This window comes from Chaetura pelagica, unplaced genomic scaffold (genome assembly GCF_000747805.2).
Source record: "Chaetura pelagica isolate M959 unplaced genomic scaffold, ChaPel_1.0 scaffold516, whole genome shotgun sequence".
In the NCBI taxonomy this organism is placed as follows: Eukaryota; Metazoa; Chordata; class Aves; order Apodiformes; family Apodidae; genus Chaetura; species Chaetura pelagica.
The window spans coordinates 504101-522595 of NW_009953654.1; the positions used below are offsets into that span (position 1 = coordinate 504101).

General features: G+C 49.4%; 1 protein-coding gene across 1 annotated transcript in view; it reads right to left on the reverse strand.

Annotated features, from left to right (window-relative positions):
- Positions 1-2906: 2906 nt before the first annotated feature.
- Positions 2907-18495, reverse strand: part of MTMR4 (myotubularin related protein 4) — a 30607-nt gene continuing 15018 nt past the window's right edge. The window contains exons 7-18 of the mRNA XM_010000201.1: positions 16860-16973; positions 10336-10532; positions 9939-10067; positions 9522-9633; positions 8894-9089; positions 8238-8423; positions 7326-7496; positions 7048-7202; positions 4720-5956; positions 4253-4363; positions 3910-3998; positions 2907-3522 (exon numbers count right to left, since the gene is read on the reverse strand). Of these exons, the coding sequence (XP_009998503.1) occupies positions 3345-3522; positions 3910-3998; positions 4253-4363; positions 4720-5956; positions 7048-7202; positions 7326-7496; positions 8238-8423; positions 8894-9089; positions 9522-9633; positions 9939-10067; positions 10336-10532; positions 16860-16973 (2875 nt within the window). The 3' untranslated portion in view covers positions 2907-3344. The remainder of the gene's footprint in view (positions 3523-3909; positions 3999-4252; positions 4364-4719; positions 5957-7047; positions 7203-7325; positions 7497-8237; positions 8424-8893; positions 9090-9521; positions 9634-9938; positions 10068-10335; positions 10533-16859; positions 16974-18495) is intronic.

Genomic DNA, 18495 nt, shown 5'->3' on the forward strand with positions numbered 1-18495 from the left:
AGAAACAAGAAAAGTCCTCAGCGATTCATTACGGGAGAGGCTGGAAGGGGCTGGTGCCCTGGGTGGCTGTACGTACTTTACAGAAAAGAGCACGGGGCTTCAGAGTCGAAGACACAGTGTGGTTTGTGTCCTCCCCTTGACTCTTACTTGTGAGATCATAGAGAGGTTTGGGTTGGAAGGGACATTAAAGATCATCTAGATCCAACTCACCTGCCATGGGTAGGGACACTTCCCACTAGACCAGGTTGCTCCAAGCCCCATCCAACCTGGCCTTTAACATTTCTTGGGATGGGGCTTCCACAACTTTCCTGGGCAACCTGGGCCAGGGTCTCACCATTCTCATGGTGAAGATTTACCTTCTAATGTCTCATCTTGATCTCCCCACTTTGGGATGGGGCTTCCACAACTTTCCTGGGCAACCTGGGCCAGGGTCTCACCATTCTCATGGTGAAGATTTACCTTCTAATGTCTCATCTTGATCTCCCCACTTAGTTTTAATCCACTCCCCCTTGTACTCTCACTCCCTGCCCTTGTCAAAAGCATCTCCTGAGCTTTCCTGGAGACCCTTCAGGCACTGGAAGGTGCTCTAAGGTCTTCCTGGAGCCTTCTTTTCTCCAGATTGAACAGCCCCTACTGTCTCAGCCTGTATCCAGAGCAGAGATCTCCAGCCCTCTTTTCTGGACTGTCTCTAGGAGCTCCACGTCCTTCTTATGTTGGGAGCTCCAGAAGTGGACACAGTGCTCCAGGTGGGGTCTCATGAGAGTCAAGTAGACGGGGAGAATCATCTCCCTTGACCTGCTGACCATGCTGCTTTTGGTGCAGCCCAGGACACAGCTGTTTCTGGGCTCCAGTGCATGTTACTGGGTCATATTGAACTTCTCCTCCACCATCACCCCCAAGTCCTTCTTCTCAGAGCTGCTCTTGATCTGTTCTCTCCCCATCCTGTATTTGTGCTTGGGATTGCCCCGACCCAGCTGCAGGACCTTGCACTTGCCCTGGTTGAACTTCATGCAGTTTGCATGAGCCCACCTCTCCAGCCTGTCACGGCCGCTCTGGATGGATCTCTTCCCTCCAGTGTGTCACCTCACCACACACTTTGGTGTCATAGACAGACTTGCTGAGGGTGCACTCAGTGCCACTGTCCATGCTGTCAATAAAGATGTTAAACAGCATGTCCAAACCCTTGGGGAGCACCACTTGTCACTGGTCTGATTCCTAACACACCTTAAAGCAAGGGAGGTGGCAAGTAGCAGCAGCCTGGGCAACACCGTGCAAGAGAATCCACCAGAAACTAAAGAATGGGTCCAAACCCAGCAGCACTAATATAGAGATTTTATTGTGACTGTACAGCACATGTTGCTTGTCACAATGCCATCAAACTGATTTCAGAGTTTTTGGCCAGCACATTGTGACGCTGACACTCACAAGAGCTAAAAGCAGTTTGCACTAAAGTCCTGAACAGGAGGCCCAGGAGTACCTATACCTATTTTCAGGCTTCCTTCTTGCTTGCAGACATTCCAACATGTGCAAACAGGAGCAAATCCAATTCCTTCTGCCACACCAGTTGTCACTCTTCCACGTCTGGCAATGACTGCAAGGTACAAGGCAGGGGAGGATCTGAAGCCAGGTGCCTTCTCCTCTCAAGCCATATTGGTTGTTCCCAGGACAGAAAAGAAGCAGAGTCCAACTAAGTACAGGGTCTTCAGATGGTGCTACCTTTGCTTGCGCTCAGAGGTTGACATACCAAAGTGCAGGAAAGGGTCATGATTCCACTCCCTCTTGTGTAGGTGACAAACCATTAGAAAAGAAAAACTGGGAGACCACAACAGTGTAAAGTACTTTGTCTGGTTAGTACACCAGGGGTTGGGTCCTCACAGGTCCTCCTCACACACATGAAGTCTCAGCTCATGAGGTGCAGAATGTATCAAACATTTTCATTGAGCTGGAAAGAAAACCTGCCTTTCTGCAAAGAAATGTCCCATGTTCAGATTCTTCTTCCTCACTAATGTGCACAGATTCCTTAGAAAGGAGGCAGGATGGATATTCCCAAAGGGATCTAGGGATTAAAAGCCCACCTGAAGCTCCTTTTCTCTCTAAATCCTTTTCCTTAGAATGCATTGGGATTCCCGCTCTGTAGTGTAAAGAAGTAGAGAGGCAATTACAAGTTGGCAACTCTGAACTTTGACCACTGTACAGGAAAAATAAAGGGAATTAAAATTCAAGAGGCATTTTAGGTAGCACTGGGGAAGTCAGAGAGCTTGTTTCCACCACTGAACAAATGCCACACATCATGTTCGTTGCTGTAGCTTGGCTGTACATCCTCAAGTGAAAAGAACAGACCAGAGTGTCTGTGTCAGCCCATGTCCTTCCCCACCCCCATTTTGGTATCAATGCTTCATTCTCCCTTCTTCGGGTTATATTAAGTGCACAGAAATATATAGCAGCATTTGAACTGAAACCCTCACATACACCAGACAGCACATTCCAGGAGGTAAAACAACACATTATGGCCTATGCCCTCAAGGTATCAAGTTTTCAGGATAAAGAGCAGTAGGAAGTGGAGAGTTGAGGGCAGGGAAGGGGAGGAGGAGCAACACAGGAACACAAGTTCTGTTTCCATGCCAGGAGAGGATCAGGGTGCCATTCCTGTGTTAGCACCAGGCCATGACACTATTGCAGACAAAGCAGATGGGCAGAGCAGAAGTGAAAAAGCCAATCTCCCCTCAGTACTGGGAGTCAAGTGTGCTCACCAATCCCAGCTGAGCATGAAAATGGGCAAAATCTGGTCAGCTCATTCTCAGCCAGAATTAATTTCTCTCCAACACTCAAGAGAAAATCAATTAGTGATGGTTAATGAGTCTTGTTCACCAAACTGATCACAAATCACACTCATGGAAAGAGAATCTACAGAATTGCTCCAGGCTGAGGCCCTTCCAGAGCACATGATACCACCTGGAGCTGCCCTCTTCCTTCTAGAGCAGCCTGCCTTTGTAGGGGGGTTGGTTCTAAACATGCCTTTCTATTGCTTTGGGGGTCCTTTGCACAGGCAGTATCTGCAAAAATGTTGCTTTCCAGCCCACAAAAGAGGTTGTAACCCCCTCTTTAGCCCTAGGTTGTCAGACTACAATGTATGGGCCTGCCAGTACCAGAGCAGGGGGAACACACCAAACTCTCCAATCTCAGCTCCTCTGCTCCAGACTGACAGTAAGACTGCTGAAGACAGTGCATTCAAGCTTGGTGTTCAAGTGTTGCACCAATGGCCTTCACAATGACACTGGAGGCAGCGTCACTGTTCAAACCCATGAGAGAAAAGGCTGGGCTTAGACAGGTCCCTTGTCTGGCATTCAGCTGGAAGCTGTGGCAATGGGCTTCTTCAGATGCTGGCTCATGAGCTCCCTGGCACGAGACACTTGGATGTGGTCATAACAGAAGTTACAAACGAGGACAGGGTCATACAGCTGCTGATCAGGGATAGGCAACTTCAGATGGCAGCAGCCAGCACAAAACACGTTCCCACAGTTCCTGTTAAGGAGAAAGAAAAACAGTGAAAAAAGAGCTGGGAACATGGCAGGAAAACTCCAGCAAGCACAAAGGATCCAGCTGGGGGCAAGTACCAGCCTTCCTTGTTTCTTAACACATCCATGCTAGTCTCCAGCGCAAGCTGACTAGTTAGCACTAAAAAGGAATTAATGGGCACTGCTACCCAGGAAAAGGACCAAGGGCCTTGGAAAAACAGAAACAAATGTAGAAGGAAATCTGCAGGGAATTTATGAGGCCTGGCAATTAAAGGAAAGACCTAAAACTTTCTCCTGGGAGCTGTAGAGAAAGAACATCACAGACAGGCTTTTGTGAGGTTTGTGAGAAACAGGCTGAGAAGAAGAGTAGAACTAGAGTGAAAATATTGTTTACCTGCAGTGATGCCTCCGTTTGGCCAGCCAGAATTCACAGTCACAGTTAAAACAGTGCGAAGCCATGTGGTCTGGAACCCACCGTGTGACCTAAGGCAGACACCAGTCATCAGCTTTTAGTTTGTGACCGGCAAGGATCAGGTCTCAGGACTCCAGCACAGGTTGAGACATGGCTTTGGACCACAACAGGCTATCCCAGAACAAGTCCACCCCCCAGCAGCAGAGATAGGTTCAAGGACAAGGGTGGCTGCTCTCTGCTTTGCTTCCAAGCCCACTTTCCAAGCCACCCAAGTCACCTGCCAGGAAAGAAACATTCTCTCCTGCTGCTGTAGCAGGTCACGTACCTCAGTTTCCTTCTTATCTACAGGCTCCCAGCTCGCTTCTGACAAGCAGTCTTCACTATGATCAGAACAGAAATCCTCAGTGTCGCTGCTGTCCGATTCCTTCAAACATGTCTGCAAAGAGGGAGCACATCACAATCCTCTCAGCTGCCTGAGTCGCTGCATCAAGGCATTCCCTGCCCTGGCCACACACTCAGTGCTTGTGAGGGGCTCGTGGGGGACTCCACAGCTCCCCCCACGAGGAGGTAAAGCACTCATGACCATGTAGGAGCCACTGATTGGCCCTCAGGAAGCAGAGGTACCTCTGGGTGGCAGGAGGGAAACAGGGCTGAGGAAATAACCTTAACCACCCACTGCAAAAGTATAAGCTGGAGACCAGGGGGTTGAAGAGGGTAGTGGGAGTGGAACGCAGGGACCACTGCTGCTGGAGACCCACAGCCAGATGTGGGGTATTAGAGGCAGCTACTTACAAAGTCATCCTCGTAGTCCATGGGGGGCTCGGCCGGCGGGGCACAGAAGTGGCGGATGTCCAGGCGCAGCTGCAGCTCCCGCACCTGCCGGCGCAGCTGCTCCACCTCCTGCTTGTAACCGGCCTCGATCTGCCGCAGCCTGAGCTGAACCACATCCGTGGGGAAGGGGAGCCCGTCATCGTCCAGGTAGAGAGGAGGCACAGGGGAAGGACATTTTGGTAGCACATGCTTGGGGGGAGCAGCTGCTTGCTTCAGCTGGCAGGGCAGCCAGGGGCAGCCGGGCTTCCCCGCGGGGCCCGCGGGGTGTGCGCCCGCCTGGCCAGGGCAGGCAGAGCCCTTTGCAGCTTCCCTGGCAGAACATTGTCCACTGAGGCACAGGCCTGGTGCCCGTAGAGATTTGCTGCTCAACCTCTTGCTACAGCAGCCGTAGGAGAGGAGGTGTCTGGCTGCAGGGTCCCCACTGGGGAGTGATGTCACCATTCCTTGAAAACTATCCCAGTTGGAGCCCAGGAAGGAGAACTCACTGCTTTGGCTCTGGGAAATGGGTTTGCACTGTTGCTCCAGTGGGGCTCTGCCCGGCCGGCCTGGCTCTTTGCAGGAAACACTCCCCACTTCACCTTTACTGGTGTCTTCATCTGAGGAGGGGATGCCTGGGGAATGGCCTGGGATGTCCTGACAAGGGGCACTTGGTGCCAGGGACTCCTGGCGGGGAATATCATGGCAGGTGGTGTTTCTCTTGGGGCAGCCTCCTCCATTGCTTACCACACCAGCAGTCTTCAAAGGTTCCTGGGGACAGGTTTCTAATTCCTTTCCAGAACTAGTGGAAACTCTGTCAACATTTTCCTGTCCGGAGGCATTTGGAGCTGGACACGTGCCACCCAGCTCCTCTGTGTATGTTCTACTTCCCTTTTCTGCCTCCATGGACACACTGCATGCTGGCACAGAAGCCCAGTTGCTCGGTTGCTTGCTGTGCTCAGCAGGTCTGGGACAAGCACTGCTGGCTTGCAGGGGAGCATCTGCCTCCTGCTCCTCCACCTGCCACGTCTCTCCTGCAACCACCACACTGCCTTCACCCAAGTGCACCTCAGTGCCCTCAGGGGTGGTGTGCCAAGCTTCCAGGCCCACCCGGACCTCCTGACAGTGGTTATTCAGGTTGGGGTCACTGGATGTGCGGGTCAGTGGGCTGCTGGAGTCACAGGCTGAGAGCAGGTCATCCATAGATCTTGTCTTTGGTAATCTAGAACCCAAAACCAAAGCAAATCTCACACTGAAATTCCTGCAACTTCCCTCATTTCAGATGAAACTGAGATAAGGGAAATGTTTCACAGAATCACAAAATCATCAAGGTTGGAAGAAACCTTCAAGATCACCAAGTCCAACTGTCTACCATACAATCTCATGACCACTAAACCATCTGAAGCACCACATCTACCTGTTTTTTTAACACCTCCAGGGATGGTGCCTCCATCACCTCCCTGGGCACCTGTTCCAAGGCCTCACCACTCTGTCTGTGAAGAAATATTTCCTAATAGCCAATCTGAACCTCCCCTGCTGCAGCTTGACCCCATTTCCTCTTATCCTATCACTCAATCACCAGGCAGAAGAGCCCAAGTCTCACCTCACCACAGCCTCCTCTCAGGTAGTTATAGCCAGCAATGTGGTCTCCCCTCACCCTCCTCTTCTCCAGGCTGAACAGCCCCAGCTCCCTCAGCCTCTCCTCATTAGATCTGTTCTCCAGACAGGAGACTTGCCTTTCTCTGCACTCTCTCTAGCACCTCAATGTCCTTCCCATCCTCTGGTGTCCAAACCCGCACCCAGTGCTCAAGGTGCACCCTCACCAAGAGACAGTAGAGGGGCAGGATCACCTCCCTGGTCCTGCTGGTCACACTATTCCTGATAAAGGCCAGAATGCTGGTGGCCTTCTTGGCCACCTGGGCACACGCTGTTCAGCTGCTGTTAATCAGCACCCCCAGGTCCCTCCTGGAGACGTGCCAGGGGTTGTTGTGGCTCAAGTGCAGGACCTGACATTTGGCCTTATTGAGACTCACATAATTACAGATCATTACACACAATAACAGATCATGGGTGGGTGGGGAAGGGCAGGGCAGCAGCAAGGGCTGAAATGCACAATGCTGCAGCATGGCCTCTACAGTCTGACTTTGGGCACAATACAGGTTCTTCTCCAAGTGGCTGGGGAATGCATAGAGCTCTTGCTCTCCAGAGGAGAGATGAGAACAGCAGATAAAACACAGGAACTGCAATGAGCAAGGAAGGAAAAAACGGCCTGTGGATAGGCAGCAACCTGGGCCTGGAACTCTGGGCTCTTACCTGTCCAAACATCTGCCACTGAACTCCTGACTCTGAGATGTATGGGGTGGGTAAATGTCCATGTCATCCTGTCCCAGAGGATGTGGTGAGGAAGCTGGGAGATACACAGCTGCCCACACGTGCAGTGCTCGCACATGGCACACTGGGTGCAGCACCTGCAACAGCCCCACAGGGTAAGAGATCAGTGCAAGAGGAGACCCTCCATAACACTCCCCCACACAGTCCCTGGTGCCCAGCAGGCAAAGAGCCTGGAAAGCTGGGCCAGGAGCTCTACCAACCTGCTCAGACCCTGGCATATAGAGAAGATTGTGGAAGTTCTTGTTGCCAGCCCGCAGGAGGGACCACACGGAGCAGGTCCGCTTGTAGATGTTGTGCATCTCTCGCTCGCAGGGGCTGTTGCCAAGGAAGGTCCCGTAGAGGCAGGAATACGTGTGCTGCACCAGCTTCACCTGCAGCATCAGAAGGGGAACAAGTGTCAGGGCCACTGGGAAACTTCATCCACATCTTCCACTCCTCTGGGCTGACTCATGCACTTCCAATCCAGCTGGTGACCCCACTGCTGTCCCCTCCCCACAGAAGGCAGGACAGAGAGGGAACAGCAACAGGAATCACTTAGATGAAAGTGAAAGCCACAATCAACTGGTACTGTACCCATCCTTCTACAACCCTCATCTGTATTGTTGCTAAGACAGAGATTAATAGCTGTTATTTCCCTTACTGATTTTTTAAATATTTCAGACTCTTATTTCTCTGAGATATGCAAATCAAGTTTTTAATCAAACCAATGCTGCTGATGGTATCTGAATTCACTGGACAAGAAAGGGACCTGGAGAAGAAGTGATTCACTGAAACCAGAGACCCTTCCTCACTGTGCAATCTGCCAGGTGCTCCCAGGGGGCAGTGCCCATTGGGAGGAGGAAGAGCCTTCGAGCAGAGAACAGAAGCATCACACACACAGAACCAGGTCCAAACACCACAACTGAAGGCAGGGCTGGACCCACATAATGCAGGTACATCAGGAAACCCAGAGGCACTATCCAGACACCTTCTTGTTTGTAAATAATTCTTGGTTTCTTTCAACTACAACACTGTAAAATACCATTTGCACAATATTTTCATACAATGAATATATAATATCAGAGGACTTCCCTGGCAAGGGATTAAGAAATGTTTGCATGCATGTTTCTTACCAAAAAAGCTTCGTTAAATTCAAAGAGGCAAGGAAATTGCTTCAGAAGCTGATGAACAGCATCCAGCCACTGCAGAAAAACTGGGCACTGCTCGTTCTGATCTTCAGCCTTCTCCTGGTGACCACAGCGATCACCAAACTTGTGACCAAAATCCAGCCAATCTGATTCAACAAGCACCTGGAAGCCCTGTGAATAAAAGGAAAAAAACAACCCAGCTGTAGACCCTTTGGTGCAGGCATGCAGCAGGAGAGGCCAACCCCATCCTCCAGCAGAGCCAGGTAAGCTCAGAACTTCTGCAGGGCTGTAAAGGAGCCTGCACCAGTGCTTGGTTTGGAAGCAAAGCTGCTGAGATGTCAGAGGCTTCCAAACACAAACTAACAGCTGTTCTTTCTACACAACAAACAGCTTGGACAACATGCACAATAGAAAGAAGGGAAGAAGCTGAACCTTGAAGGCAAGACCTTATTTTCCACAGCACTGCAGCAAGCTGGGCAGAGAAGTGAGGCACAGTTCACCAAAACCAGGCAGGAAGAGAACATGAAAAAACCCAATGCCTGCAACAGCAGCTCTGAAACATCACTAAGCTTATTGCCAAATTCAATCCTGCTCCTTTCTCTGGAAACTGACATGAACTAGCAGCACAGCACAACTCATACCTCCATGGTCCTGTAGTAAGGGTCCAGAAGAATCTTTGCCAGGGCTACAATCTGTGGAGTCCTGTCCCAGCCATCTGAGCAATGAACCAGCACGGGACGCCCGTCTCTGTCAACTGCACTGGAGACCAGCACTGCTGCCTTCAGCATGACAGAAAGGTGCTGCAGCCACTTGGTACTCTCCAGGGCTGAAAGCCAACTAGGAGGTGTGCAAAAAAAAAGAGAATGATTGCTTAGATCTCCAGTAGAAAATAAAATAAAATAATATCTTTTAAGCTGAATCTTTTGGAGTCATGAAGGAAAATTAGTCTTTCCTAAAACATGCTCAAGAGGAGCCAGCCAGCCTAGGAAAAATACAAAGAATCCAAATTCTATTTTTTTCCGAGAAACAACTATATTTTAAAGACACTCAGAGGACACACACAACAAAGTGCCACTGAGGCTGTGCCACAATCCCCTTTGGATTCCTAGGGATGAAGATAAGCAGCACTCAAGCACTGTGAGCACTTTCCTATCCCTCCTCCCTTTTCTGAGGTAGAAACTGGGGATAAGGAAAAGGAAAAGGGAGGGGAAACCCCCCTAGGACACTGAGAGACACGGTGCCACACTCAGACAGAGAACAGCCACTCACTTGCTGGGGTCTGGCACCTGGCTGCAGACAGCACGCAGATACTGGAAGCTGTTCCGGATAGAGTGGATGTTGGCCATGCCCATGAAGACAACTTCACAGTTTGGGTAATACTCTGAACACAAAAGAGACAGAAACATTCAGAGAGAGCTGGTGCCACAGCAGCAACTGCGTCCACAGGATTCGTTCAGCTCTCCCCTCAGCACCATTTCTGGTCTCCAGGCAGGCAGTTTTTCTACAAGAGCCTTGCAGGCCAGTAAGGATATCCCTGGAATAAGACTTTGCACGTGGGAGAAGGAGAACATGCTACTAGAGACTGAGCACCAAAATGCTGATCTGACCTCCAACTGTGCTCTAGGACCCACTCCACAGAGCAGGGCCAAGAGGAAGATGTTCTGGGATGTGCTTCACCCTCTGTACCTTCACATTCGCAGCCGCCTCCCTTGGCTCTGTTGGCCACCGCCGCAGTGTAGGACCGAGCGTCAAGAATCAGCAGCTTCTGAGGAGTTCCTGCGTTCTCCACACCTGAACATGCAGTCAGGGACGAGTCTGCAGAGACAGCACGGACTGAGCTCCCAGCACCTCCCTCCCCTACAACAGACCCCCAGTGCCATGCAGCGCTGGCTGTGCACAAGTCCAGGGACCCGTCCCATGCACCACAGCCAAGGTGTGATGGGGCCTGGGTGATCCACCTGGGTATTGCAGTGAAACTGGGCACTGCAACAACCCTGTTGGCATCACCAGCACCATCCAGGTGTAGGAAGCCCCGGGTAATACACACATTCCATAGGGGGTGGCAGGGAACGAGCTGTCTCACCAAAGTCGGCATCGCAGGCCTCGCTGCTGTCGCTGCTCCCAGCGTGGGGCGCCCCAGCAGGTGCCCTCCCCCCGGGGTTCAGAGCGCAGGCTTTGGCAATAGATGTCACAAGATACTCATCGTCCGCGTTTCGCCAGCCCCACCAGCTGATCTCTGGCTGGCTGCAGCGCGCAATCACCGCCCCGTTGCGCACGTGTCTGCAAAGGAAGCAAGAGCCTCATGAAGCCCCCAGAGAGATGAAGAGCAACCCCCACAAACTTCACCTGCAGTTGGCACTTCTGCAACCCTCCTCACTGCTCTGTTTAGGCTAGGTTAGATGTTAGGAAGAAATTCCTTGTTGTGACAGTGGTGAGACCCTGGCCCAGGTTGTCCAGGGAAGCTGTGGCTGCCCCATCCCTGGCAGTGTTGAAGGGCAGGTTGGATGGGGCTTGGAGCAGCCTGGGCTGGTGGGAGGTGTCCCTGCCCATGCAGGGGGTTGGAACTAGATGATCTTCTAGGTCCCTTCCAACCCAAACCATTCTGTGATTCTATGATCTGCATTTCCTGCATTTCCTCTTGCATTCAAGCAGTGGCACAGCTGAGCTGTTTTTTCTTAACAACCCCTAAAATGTGAACCCTACCCTGGCTGCTGCTTATTGACACCTGGAAGAAGGCCTGAAGTAGGGAGAAGTGTTTTGTTTTTCACATGAGCTCACTGGTCAAGTCTTTCACAAATGGCCTGGAAAGGGAATGGATGATTAGGTAACCAAGTCGCTGGTGATAAAGAGTTATCCAGAAAGTCTGTGGCTGCCTGTAAAAAGTTGCAAAGGATTTTGTAATACTGGGTGACAAAAGCAAGAGTATGAAATTTAGTATGAACAAATGAAAAATAGTCACAGATTATCAAAATGTAACCCAAGCTATTGACAAGGAGCAGTTGGGTGCAAATCAGCTGCCAAATCTCAGACTTTGAAGTCACTTTGGAGCTCTGAAAAAGCCTCAGCTCAATGTTCAAATTAAGCAAGAAGGTTAAGACTGTGCTAGAAAAGAATAAAGCAGAAACCATGATGGCCCCACATCTTAGGCATCTTCAGAATGACAGAAATTACAGGGACAACTTAAGTAAACAAGGAAACAACTCCTCACCATGGCAGAAGAACAAGAATGGATGAGAGCCACAAAAGGTCATTAATAATATTAAAAAGTGAGTTTGGAAGATTAGTCTTTATTTTTTCCCAATGGAATCCCAGATGAGCTCTGGAATGGTCACATTTAAAAAAATAAATATTTTTGTGGAGAGCAGACAGAATAGACAGCAACACTCTGCCACAAAGCAGAGTCACAAATTGCCACAAATTGGTTCCAAAATACAAAATGACCATGAAACACAATCACACAATTTCTCCTGAATATCTGTTGCAAGAAATCCAAGATACCAGCTGCTCCAAAGATGCACCAGGGCAGAACACCTGCATACCTGTTCCATTAGCTAGGAACTCAAGATGCTATTCCTGGTGCCCAGCCCTTCTCAGACATGATAATAAAATGGGCAGCCCCACACCTCAGTTCTTCACAACACTGCTTGTCCCAGCCCATCCCACCACCACTCCCACAGCACCTCTTTAAAGGTGAGATGGAGAACAAAGATGTAGATAAAGCTCCTAACACACACATCCAAGCACTTTTTTTTTTTACTTTTTTTTTTTTTTTTTTTTTTTGTAGCTCAGCACCTCTGAAAAAGTTGCACTGGTGGCCACCTAGGAGCCATAATGGTCTAAATCCTGCAGCACACTAGCACAAGCCTCAGCTCATCACTCAGGGATGGTTTATCTGTCCGTGACGGCTGTCAGAGACACTCTTGAAGGTATCTGTTTCTCACCCTGCCACCCTATGAGGGGCTCTGCTGTTCCACAGAGGATCATAGAATCATAGAATGGTTAGAGTTGGAAAGGACCTTGAAGACCATCCAGTCCAACCCCCTGCATGGGCAGGGACACCTCCCACCAGCCCAGGTTGCTCCAAGTCCCATGCAACCTGCTCTTGAACACTGCCAGGGATGGGGCAGCCACAGCTTCTCTGGGCAGCCTGGGCCAGGCTCTCACCACCGTCACACTAAAGAATTTCCTCCTGATCTCTAACCTAAATATCTTTCTTTCAGTTTAAAACCATTGCCCCTTGTCCTCTCACTACAAGCCCTTGTAAAAAGTCCCTCCTCAGCTTTCCTGGAGCCCCTTCAGACACTGGAAGCTGCTCTCAGGTCTCCCTGGAGCCTCCTCCAGGCTGAACTCCCCAACTCTCCCAGCCTGGCTCCAGAGCAGAGCTGCTCCACAGGGCAGAGTGGCAGGATCACCTCTCTCCATCAGCTGCCACACTTCTTTTGATGCAGCCCAGGATGTGCTTGGCCTTCTGGGCTGCAACTGCACATTGGTGGCTCCTGTCCAGCTTTTGGTCCACAAGTACCCCCAGGTCTGTTTCCACAGGGCTGCTCTCAAGTGTGTCCTTCCCCAGCCTGTATTCATATCTTAGGTTACCTCAGCCCAGGTGCAGGACCCTGCACTTGGCCTTGCTGAACCTCATGAAGTTCACCTGGGCACACTTCTCCAGCATGTCCAGGTCCCTCTGGATGGCATCCCATCCCTCTGGCATATCGACTGCACCACCCAGCTTAGTGTCATCAAGGATGACAGTTCCTGTTGATATTATTTGCTGTCAGGCAGCACAGCAAGAAAATGCATTGAGGCTTTGATGAGCTCCCTCCAACAGTGGTGATGTACAGCCTCTCACCAGCAGCTGACACAGCCTGCAGGAATAGCTTTGCTTCTCAAAGACAAAGTCCCCTTATTCTCCTGAGGCAATTTATCAATAAGAGGAGAAAAATGTCTGATGGTTAATGACATCTCACAGCTAATACTGATGAAGACTTAAACTGAAGCCTTCCACATGTTCAGCTAAGTCAAAACACTGTGGAGTCCCTTTCAGTGCCCTCCTCTGCTGCTGTTTTGTTTTGCAAGGTGACTTACAGTGCAGTCACTCCCAGGAGATACATTCCTGTCTTCAGGATCACTGAAGGGTGCTTAATGCAGATGGAAGTAAAGGCTTTGTTTGTACTACTAAAAGAAACAGAGTCAAGGTCTGGACTTAAGCACTAGTCTGTGATCATCCCATCCTTTTTGAGAACACACCCACAGATTTTGGCTTCTGCCAACCAGCCCTTTCCCAGACAGAACCCAAGCACATTTTTGGGAAGTGCAGGTGCTGTGCCAGGGACTGCTTCCAACAGGCTCTCTGGAGAAGGCTCTGAAGAGATCTTAGAGCACCTTCCAGTACCTGAAGGGGCTCCAGGAAAGCTAGGGAGGGACTTCTGACACGGGTATGTAGTCAGGGGACAAGGGGGAATGGCTTGAAACTGAAAGAAGGATATTTAGGTTAGAGATCAGGAGGAAATTCTTTAGTGTGAGGGTGGTGAGACCCTGGCCCAGGTTGCCCAGAGAAGCTGTGGCTGCCCCATTCCTGGAAATGTTTTATGATAGGTTGTATGGGGCTTGGAGCAACCTGCTCTAGTGGGAGGTGTCCCTGCCTATGCAGGGGGTTGGGACTAAATGAGCTTTAAAGTCCCTTCTAACCAAAACTGTTCTGTGATTCTGTGCAAAGGCACTGGTTTGGTGTGCAGAGGACAGAAAAACAGTTTAGCTGTGTAAGCCACTTGAAGTAGGAGGTAGCCAGCTTAACATAACACTACAAATGTTGCCAAAGAGCCATATTAAATTCAGAAAACTTCATGGTAGCACCAACTTCTCAGCACTGCAACAAATCCTGGGCAGGGGACAGTTTTGAGGTAGCCAGTTGCAAGAGACATATGACATGCCAATAAATACAAGGAAATATGGCCAGCTCTCATGAGCATGAAGTCAGCAGGTGCCAGTGGGCAAACAAAAAACACAAGTGAGCTCGCATGGAGCTTCCCAGGTCAGGGGAGCACTCAGAGCTTGACTCTGTGCTCTCTTGCTAACCACCTCAGCATGAACATTTCAGTTATTTTGTTACTGGGGATTTTTGTGGACATTTCCTCAAAGAAAAAAGCTCTTTTCTTCAAACAAGAATGGCAAAAGGTGCCACAGGGTTTTAACTTACATGGATGAAATTATTCTTTAGGGATCCCTGGTTTAGTTTTCATGTCTCAAGACCCTTTCAGAATCAAAAGCTGGAGTAGAAGGTGCCTTAGTAGTTTATCAGCTGAACTTTTACTCCCAGATTCATCCAGAGCACAAGACTAGAGCACACCTGATATTTTCATTACATGCCATTTAAACCCAAAGCCATCACTCAGAAAGCATCAACTTGTATCTCTCAAGTCCCTTTACTGTTATTTTATCCACTATGCAAAATCAGCAGCTTAGCTGAAAACACAAGGGCTGGGAGCTGGTTTCCAGAGCTGTCACCTAAAGGTTCCCAACTGAGATGCACATATGTGAGTGCTTTCATTTCCTGAATCTCTGGCTTAAGCTTCTGGCTTCCTCTGGTATGGCCTGAAAGCCTGAGACCAACTGCTCAGCCCTGGGGCTGGAACAATATCCACAGCTTCCCTGAGAGCCACTGTGGCAGGGACATGGGCAAAGGTATTGCTGAGTGTCTGTGAGGAGCTCTCTTGCTATCATAGTCCCTAAGGCCTCCTGAGGGTGGCTGGGCAGACAGAGTAATAAGGAGAGGGCTAGCATACACTGCCTGTCTGCTGCTGTAGTCAGCTAAATAATTAATTGCATCCCTTGTGTTGTTTTAAAAGTGAATTGTGCCTGGAGGCTCCTGCATCTCTGCTGTGCATCTCCACTGAGGACTCAAGTGGGGACCTGAATTTCTGCTTTGCTGTTAAGCTACATTATCTTTTTTTAAGGAAAACAGATCTTACTCTAACCCAATGCATTCAGCCCTGTTCCCCAAAAGCTCAGAAGTCTACCAAACACTGTGGTTACCATGTCCCTGGGATGCAGGCACCTGAGCCTACTTGTCCACTCTCTCCTGAACTATGAGAGAGGAAGAAGAGCTGAGTGTGAGGCTTTTAATTTCCACATTTCTCCTTCCCCACAGCATAAGGCACTCCAGCCTTGGTCCTCACAGACCCTCCTGGCCAAAAGACTTCAATCTTGACAGCAAAGGAATGAAAATGAGAGATACATATGGGCGAGCACTTGTCCCATCCTGTAACATCATCCATCAACATGTTCTAACCTGATCCCAGGCTGCAAAGAGTTGGAGCTTTGCTTGTAAATTCCTGCACACCAGCGCAGCGACATTATAAAGCCAGGAGCAAAAGAATTGTTAGAGTAGCAAAAAGACACAGCTTTGCAATCAGCTGGGGAGGCACATTGGCACAGCCTCCAGCCCCAGGACATTTTTAGCAAAAGTAATCACAAATACAATTAACTTCTTGGCTGATTTGGCTGTGAAAAGGGAAAGGCTCCATACAACAAGCAGCACTTGTTACTACTCTGCTGTAGAATTTACTTCTTCTAGAAGAAATCACTGTGTTTTGCCACCAACTACCAGCAAGCCATGCAAAATGAAGATGCAGTGACATGTAAATTCACTGGATTGGTTTCCTGCTTGTTGTATTTCCCAGGGCTGTCCTTTGCTGTGCAGCTCTGATATTCTAAAAGCTTCATATACTCAGATTTAGTAACTGCTAACACAGAGTCTAAGGCTAGAAACCATAACATGTGTTACACTGTGTGCACTGACTAGGTGCACCTATTCAACCAGTCTCTGTTTCAATCATGCCAGTTTCCTAGAAGATATTTTTTATTAGAAACCACCCCCCTTCCCTGAAAAGCCCTGCTTTATTTGCTGCCTTGCCTGTTGCATCTCCCTGCATGGATTATTTCTGGGAGGCTAACAAGGCAACAGCTTCTCTCTATATTTGCCAGCTATTCCATCAACAAAGTTAAGCCACATGCAAACATTTCAATATGTTACCTAAATAATGTCTAATTCTCAGAACTCAAAACAGAAGTGATTTGCACTTGGGTATTACAAGGTTCATCACACCTAGCTGAGAGCAGGGCCAGAAAGCAGGCTCATTTTAACCAAGACTTCATTTCAAAGTAGCAGCTGAGCAAGTACCAATTGTGAAAAAGTTGTCAGCTTAAAGAAAATGAAATATTAACTTGACACAGTGTTCTGACTGTATCTTCCATAGGAGGAAACTCACCCCCATCTTCAGACCTAACTGAAAGCAGGAAAGAAGCAACAGTCACCAGAAAGTTTCTCCTCCCTTCTGGAGCACCCCCTGCCTTACCGTTGCAGACTGTGTGCCCAGAGAGGCTAATGGGCTGCTGTGGGCTGCTGGGAGGAGGAGGAGTCCTGAAAGCAGCACAGTTCTCAGGGGGTGGGCTAAAATCGGGCATCATGAGGACCAGACAGCAGCTGTTGCTGTTCCCCCTGACTCCACAGCCTGTCCCCTGCTACCCTGGCTTCACAGCCCCCTGCTCACACTGGCGAGAAGGGCAGCTGCTGTGGGTTCAGGGAGGGCACAGTTTTGGTTCTGGGTTCACCTGTACACCACCACAGGGATCCTTTTCCATGATCTAAATGAAGCCACGTTCTCTAGCTCCTTATCGGTGATCCAGACGGGGACCAGCAGCTTCTGGGGATAACTGGAACAAAGCCTGGAAAAAAGAAAGTATGAAGGCAAGATGAGGACTTGGACATCAGAAATCTGCATCAGAGGAGCTGTGCAAAGAGAAGGCAGGAGCAGCTCATGTTTCCCAAGCTCAGTGTGCAGGACTTAGGTTCTTCCTCTTCATACCTGTCCCAGTACAATCGAAACATGGGAAAAGTGACTAAAAAAATGCTGTCAGGAATGAGCTGAAAGGCAGCCTCCTTTCAGCTCAGGTCTCACCTCCAGGCCCACACTGAGTACCCCAGGACTTCCCAAGAGTACCTTTGGAACATTCTCTGGATTCAAGAATTCATGAGGCTTTAGGTGAACAGGCCTTAATTTATGAGGGGTTGTGGTTTTCTTGGAGCACTTGCAAGCCCAGAAACACAAACAGCCCCTGGGAGATGATCATCTGCTACTTTCTGACCAGAAAATGAGTCACCACTGATAAGCTTTACTATGCAAGGAAGACATAGCTCTTGAAGCTCTGTGGAAAGGGTCCTGGGGTCCTGGTGGACAAGCTCAGTATGAGTGAAGTGTGCTGCAGCAGCAAAGAAGGCCAACATGATGCTGGACTGCATCAACTGGGGCTTCACAAGCAGAGATCAAGAAGTCATCATCCCACTTTACTCAGCACTTCTCAAGCCACCCCTGGAATACTGTGTTCATGTCTGGTTCCTGCTGTACAAAAAAAGATACAGGCAGACTAGAGAGGGTCCAGAGAAGGGCCACAGAGATGATCCAAGGACTGGGAGGACAAGCTGAGAAAATTGGGTTTGTTCAGCCTGGAGGAAAGAAGGTTCAGGGGAGACCTTATTGTTCCAGCACTAACAGGGTGGCTCCCAAGAAGACGAAGACTCCCTATTTACAAGGAGTCCCATAAAAAGATGAGGGGTTATGGGTGCAAGTTACTCCAATCTCAACTGGACACCAGAATAACATTTTTCAGTATGAGAACAGTCAGACATTGGAATAATCTCCCCAGGGAAGTGGTGGATTCTCCAGCACTGAACACTTTTGAAAATTGGCTTGACAAGAAGCTGGGCCATCTCATCTAAACCACGCTCCTACCTACAGAGGTTGGACCAGATGATCCTTGAGGTCCCTTCCAACCTGGCATTCTATGAAGTCTGCCCAGGAAGGTAGCAGCGGTGATTCTGTGATCCCTCCCAGTCTGGTCCCCTGCGGAAGAAACTCACAGCTAATAGCAGGAGCACCTAACCCTTCAACAAGCAGAGCTGCAGTACCACAGGAGTCCCACATGCAAGGGAAACAAAGTGTAAAGCAGTTTAGATGAAATGGAAATTCAGCAGGTGGGAAGTGAGATGGGAAGAATCAAAAAAGGAGTAGATGGGAGATGGTTTAGTGGTATTGGATTGTAGGGCAGATGGTTGGACTTGATGATCTTGAAGGTCTTTTCCAACTCTGATGATTCTGTGATTCTGTAATCAGCAAGATTGTGAATGCTTAAGTCTCAAGAAAAATATTAAAAACCCACCTGCAAGTACTTCAACAGAAGGGCAGGAGGG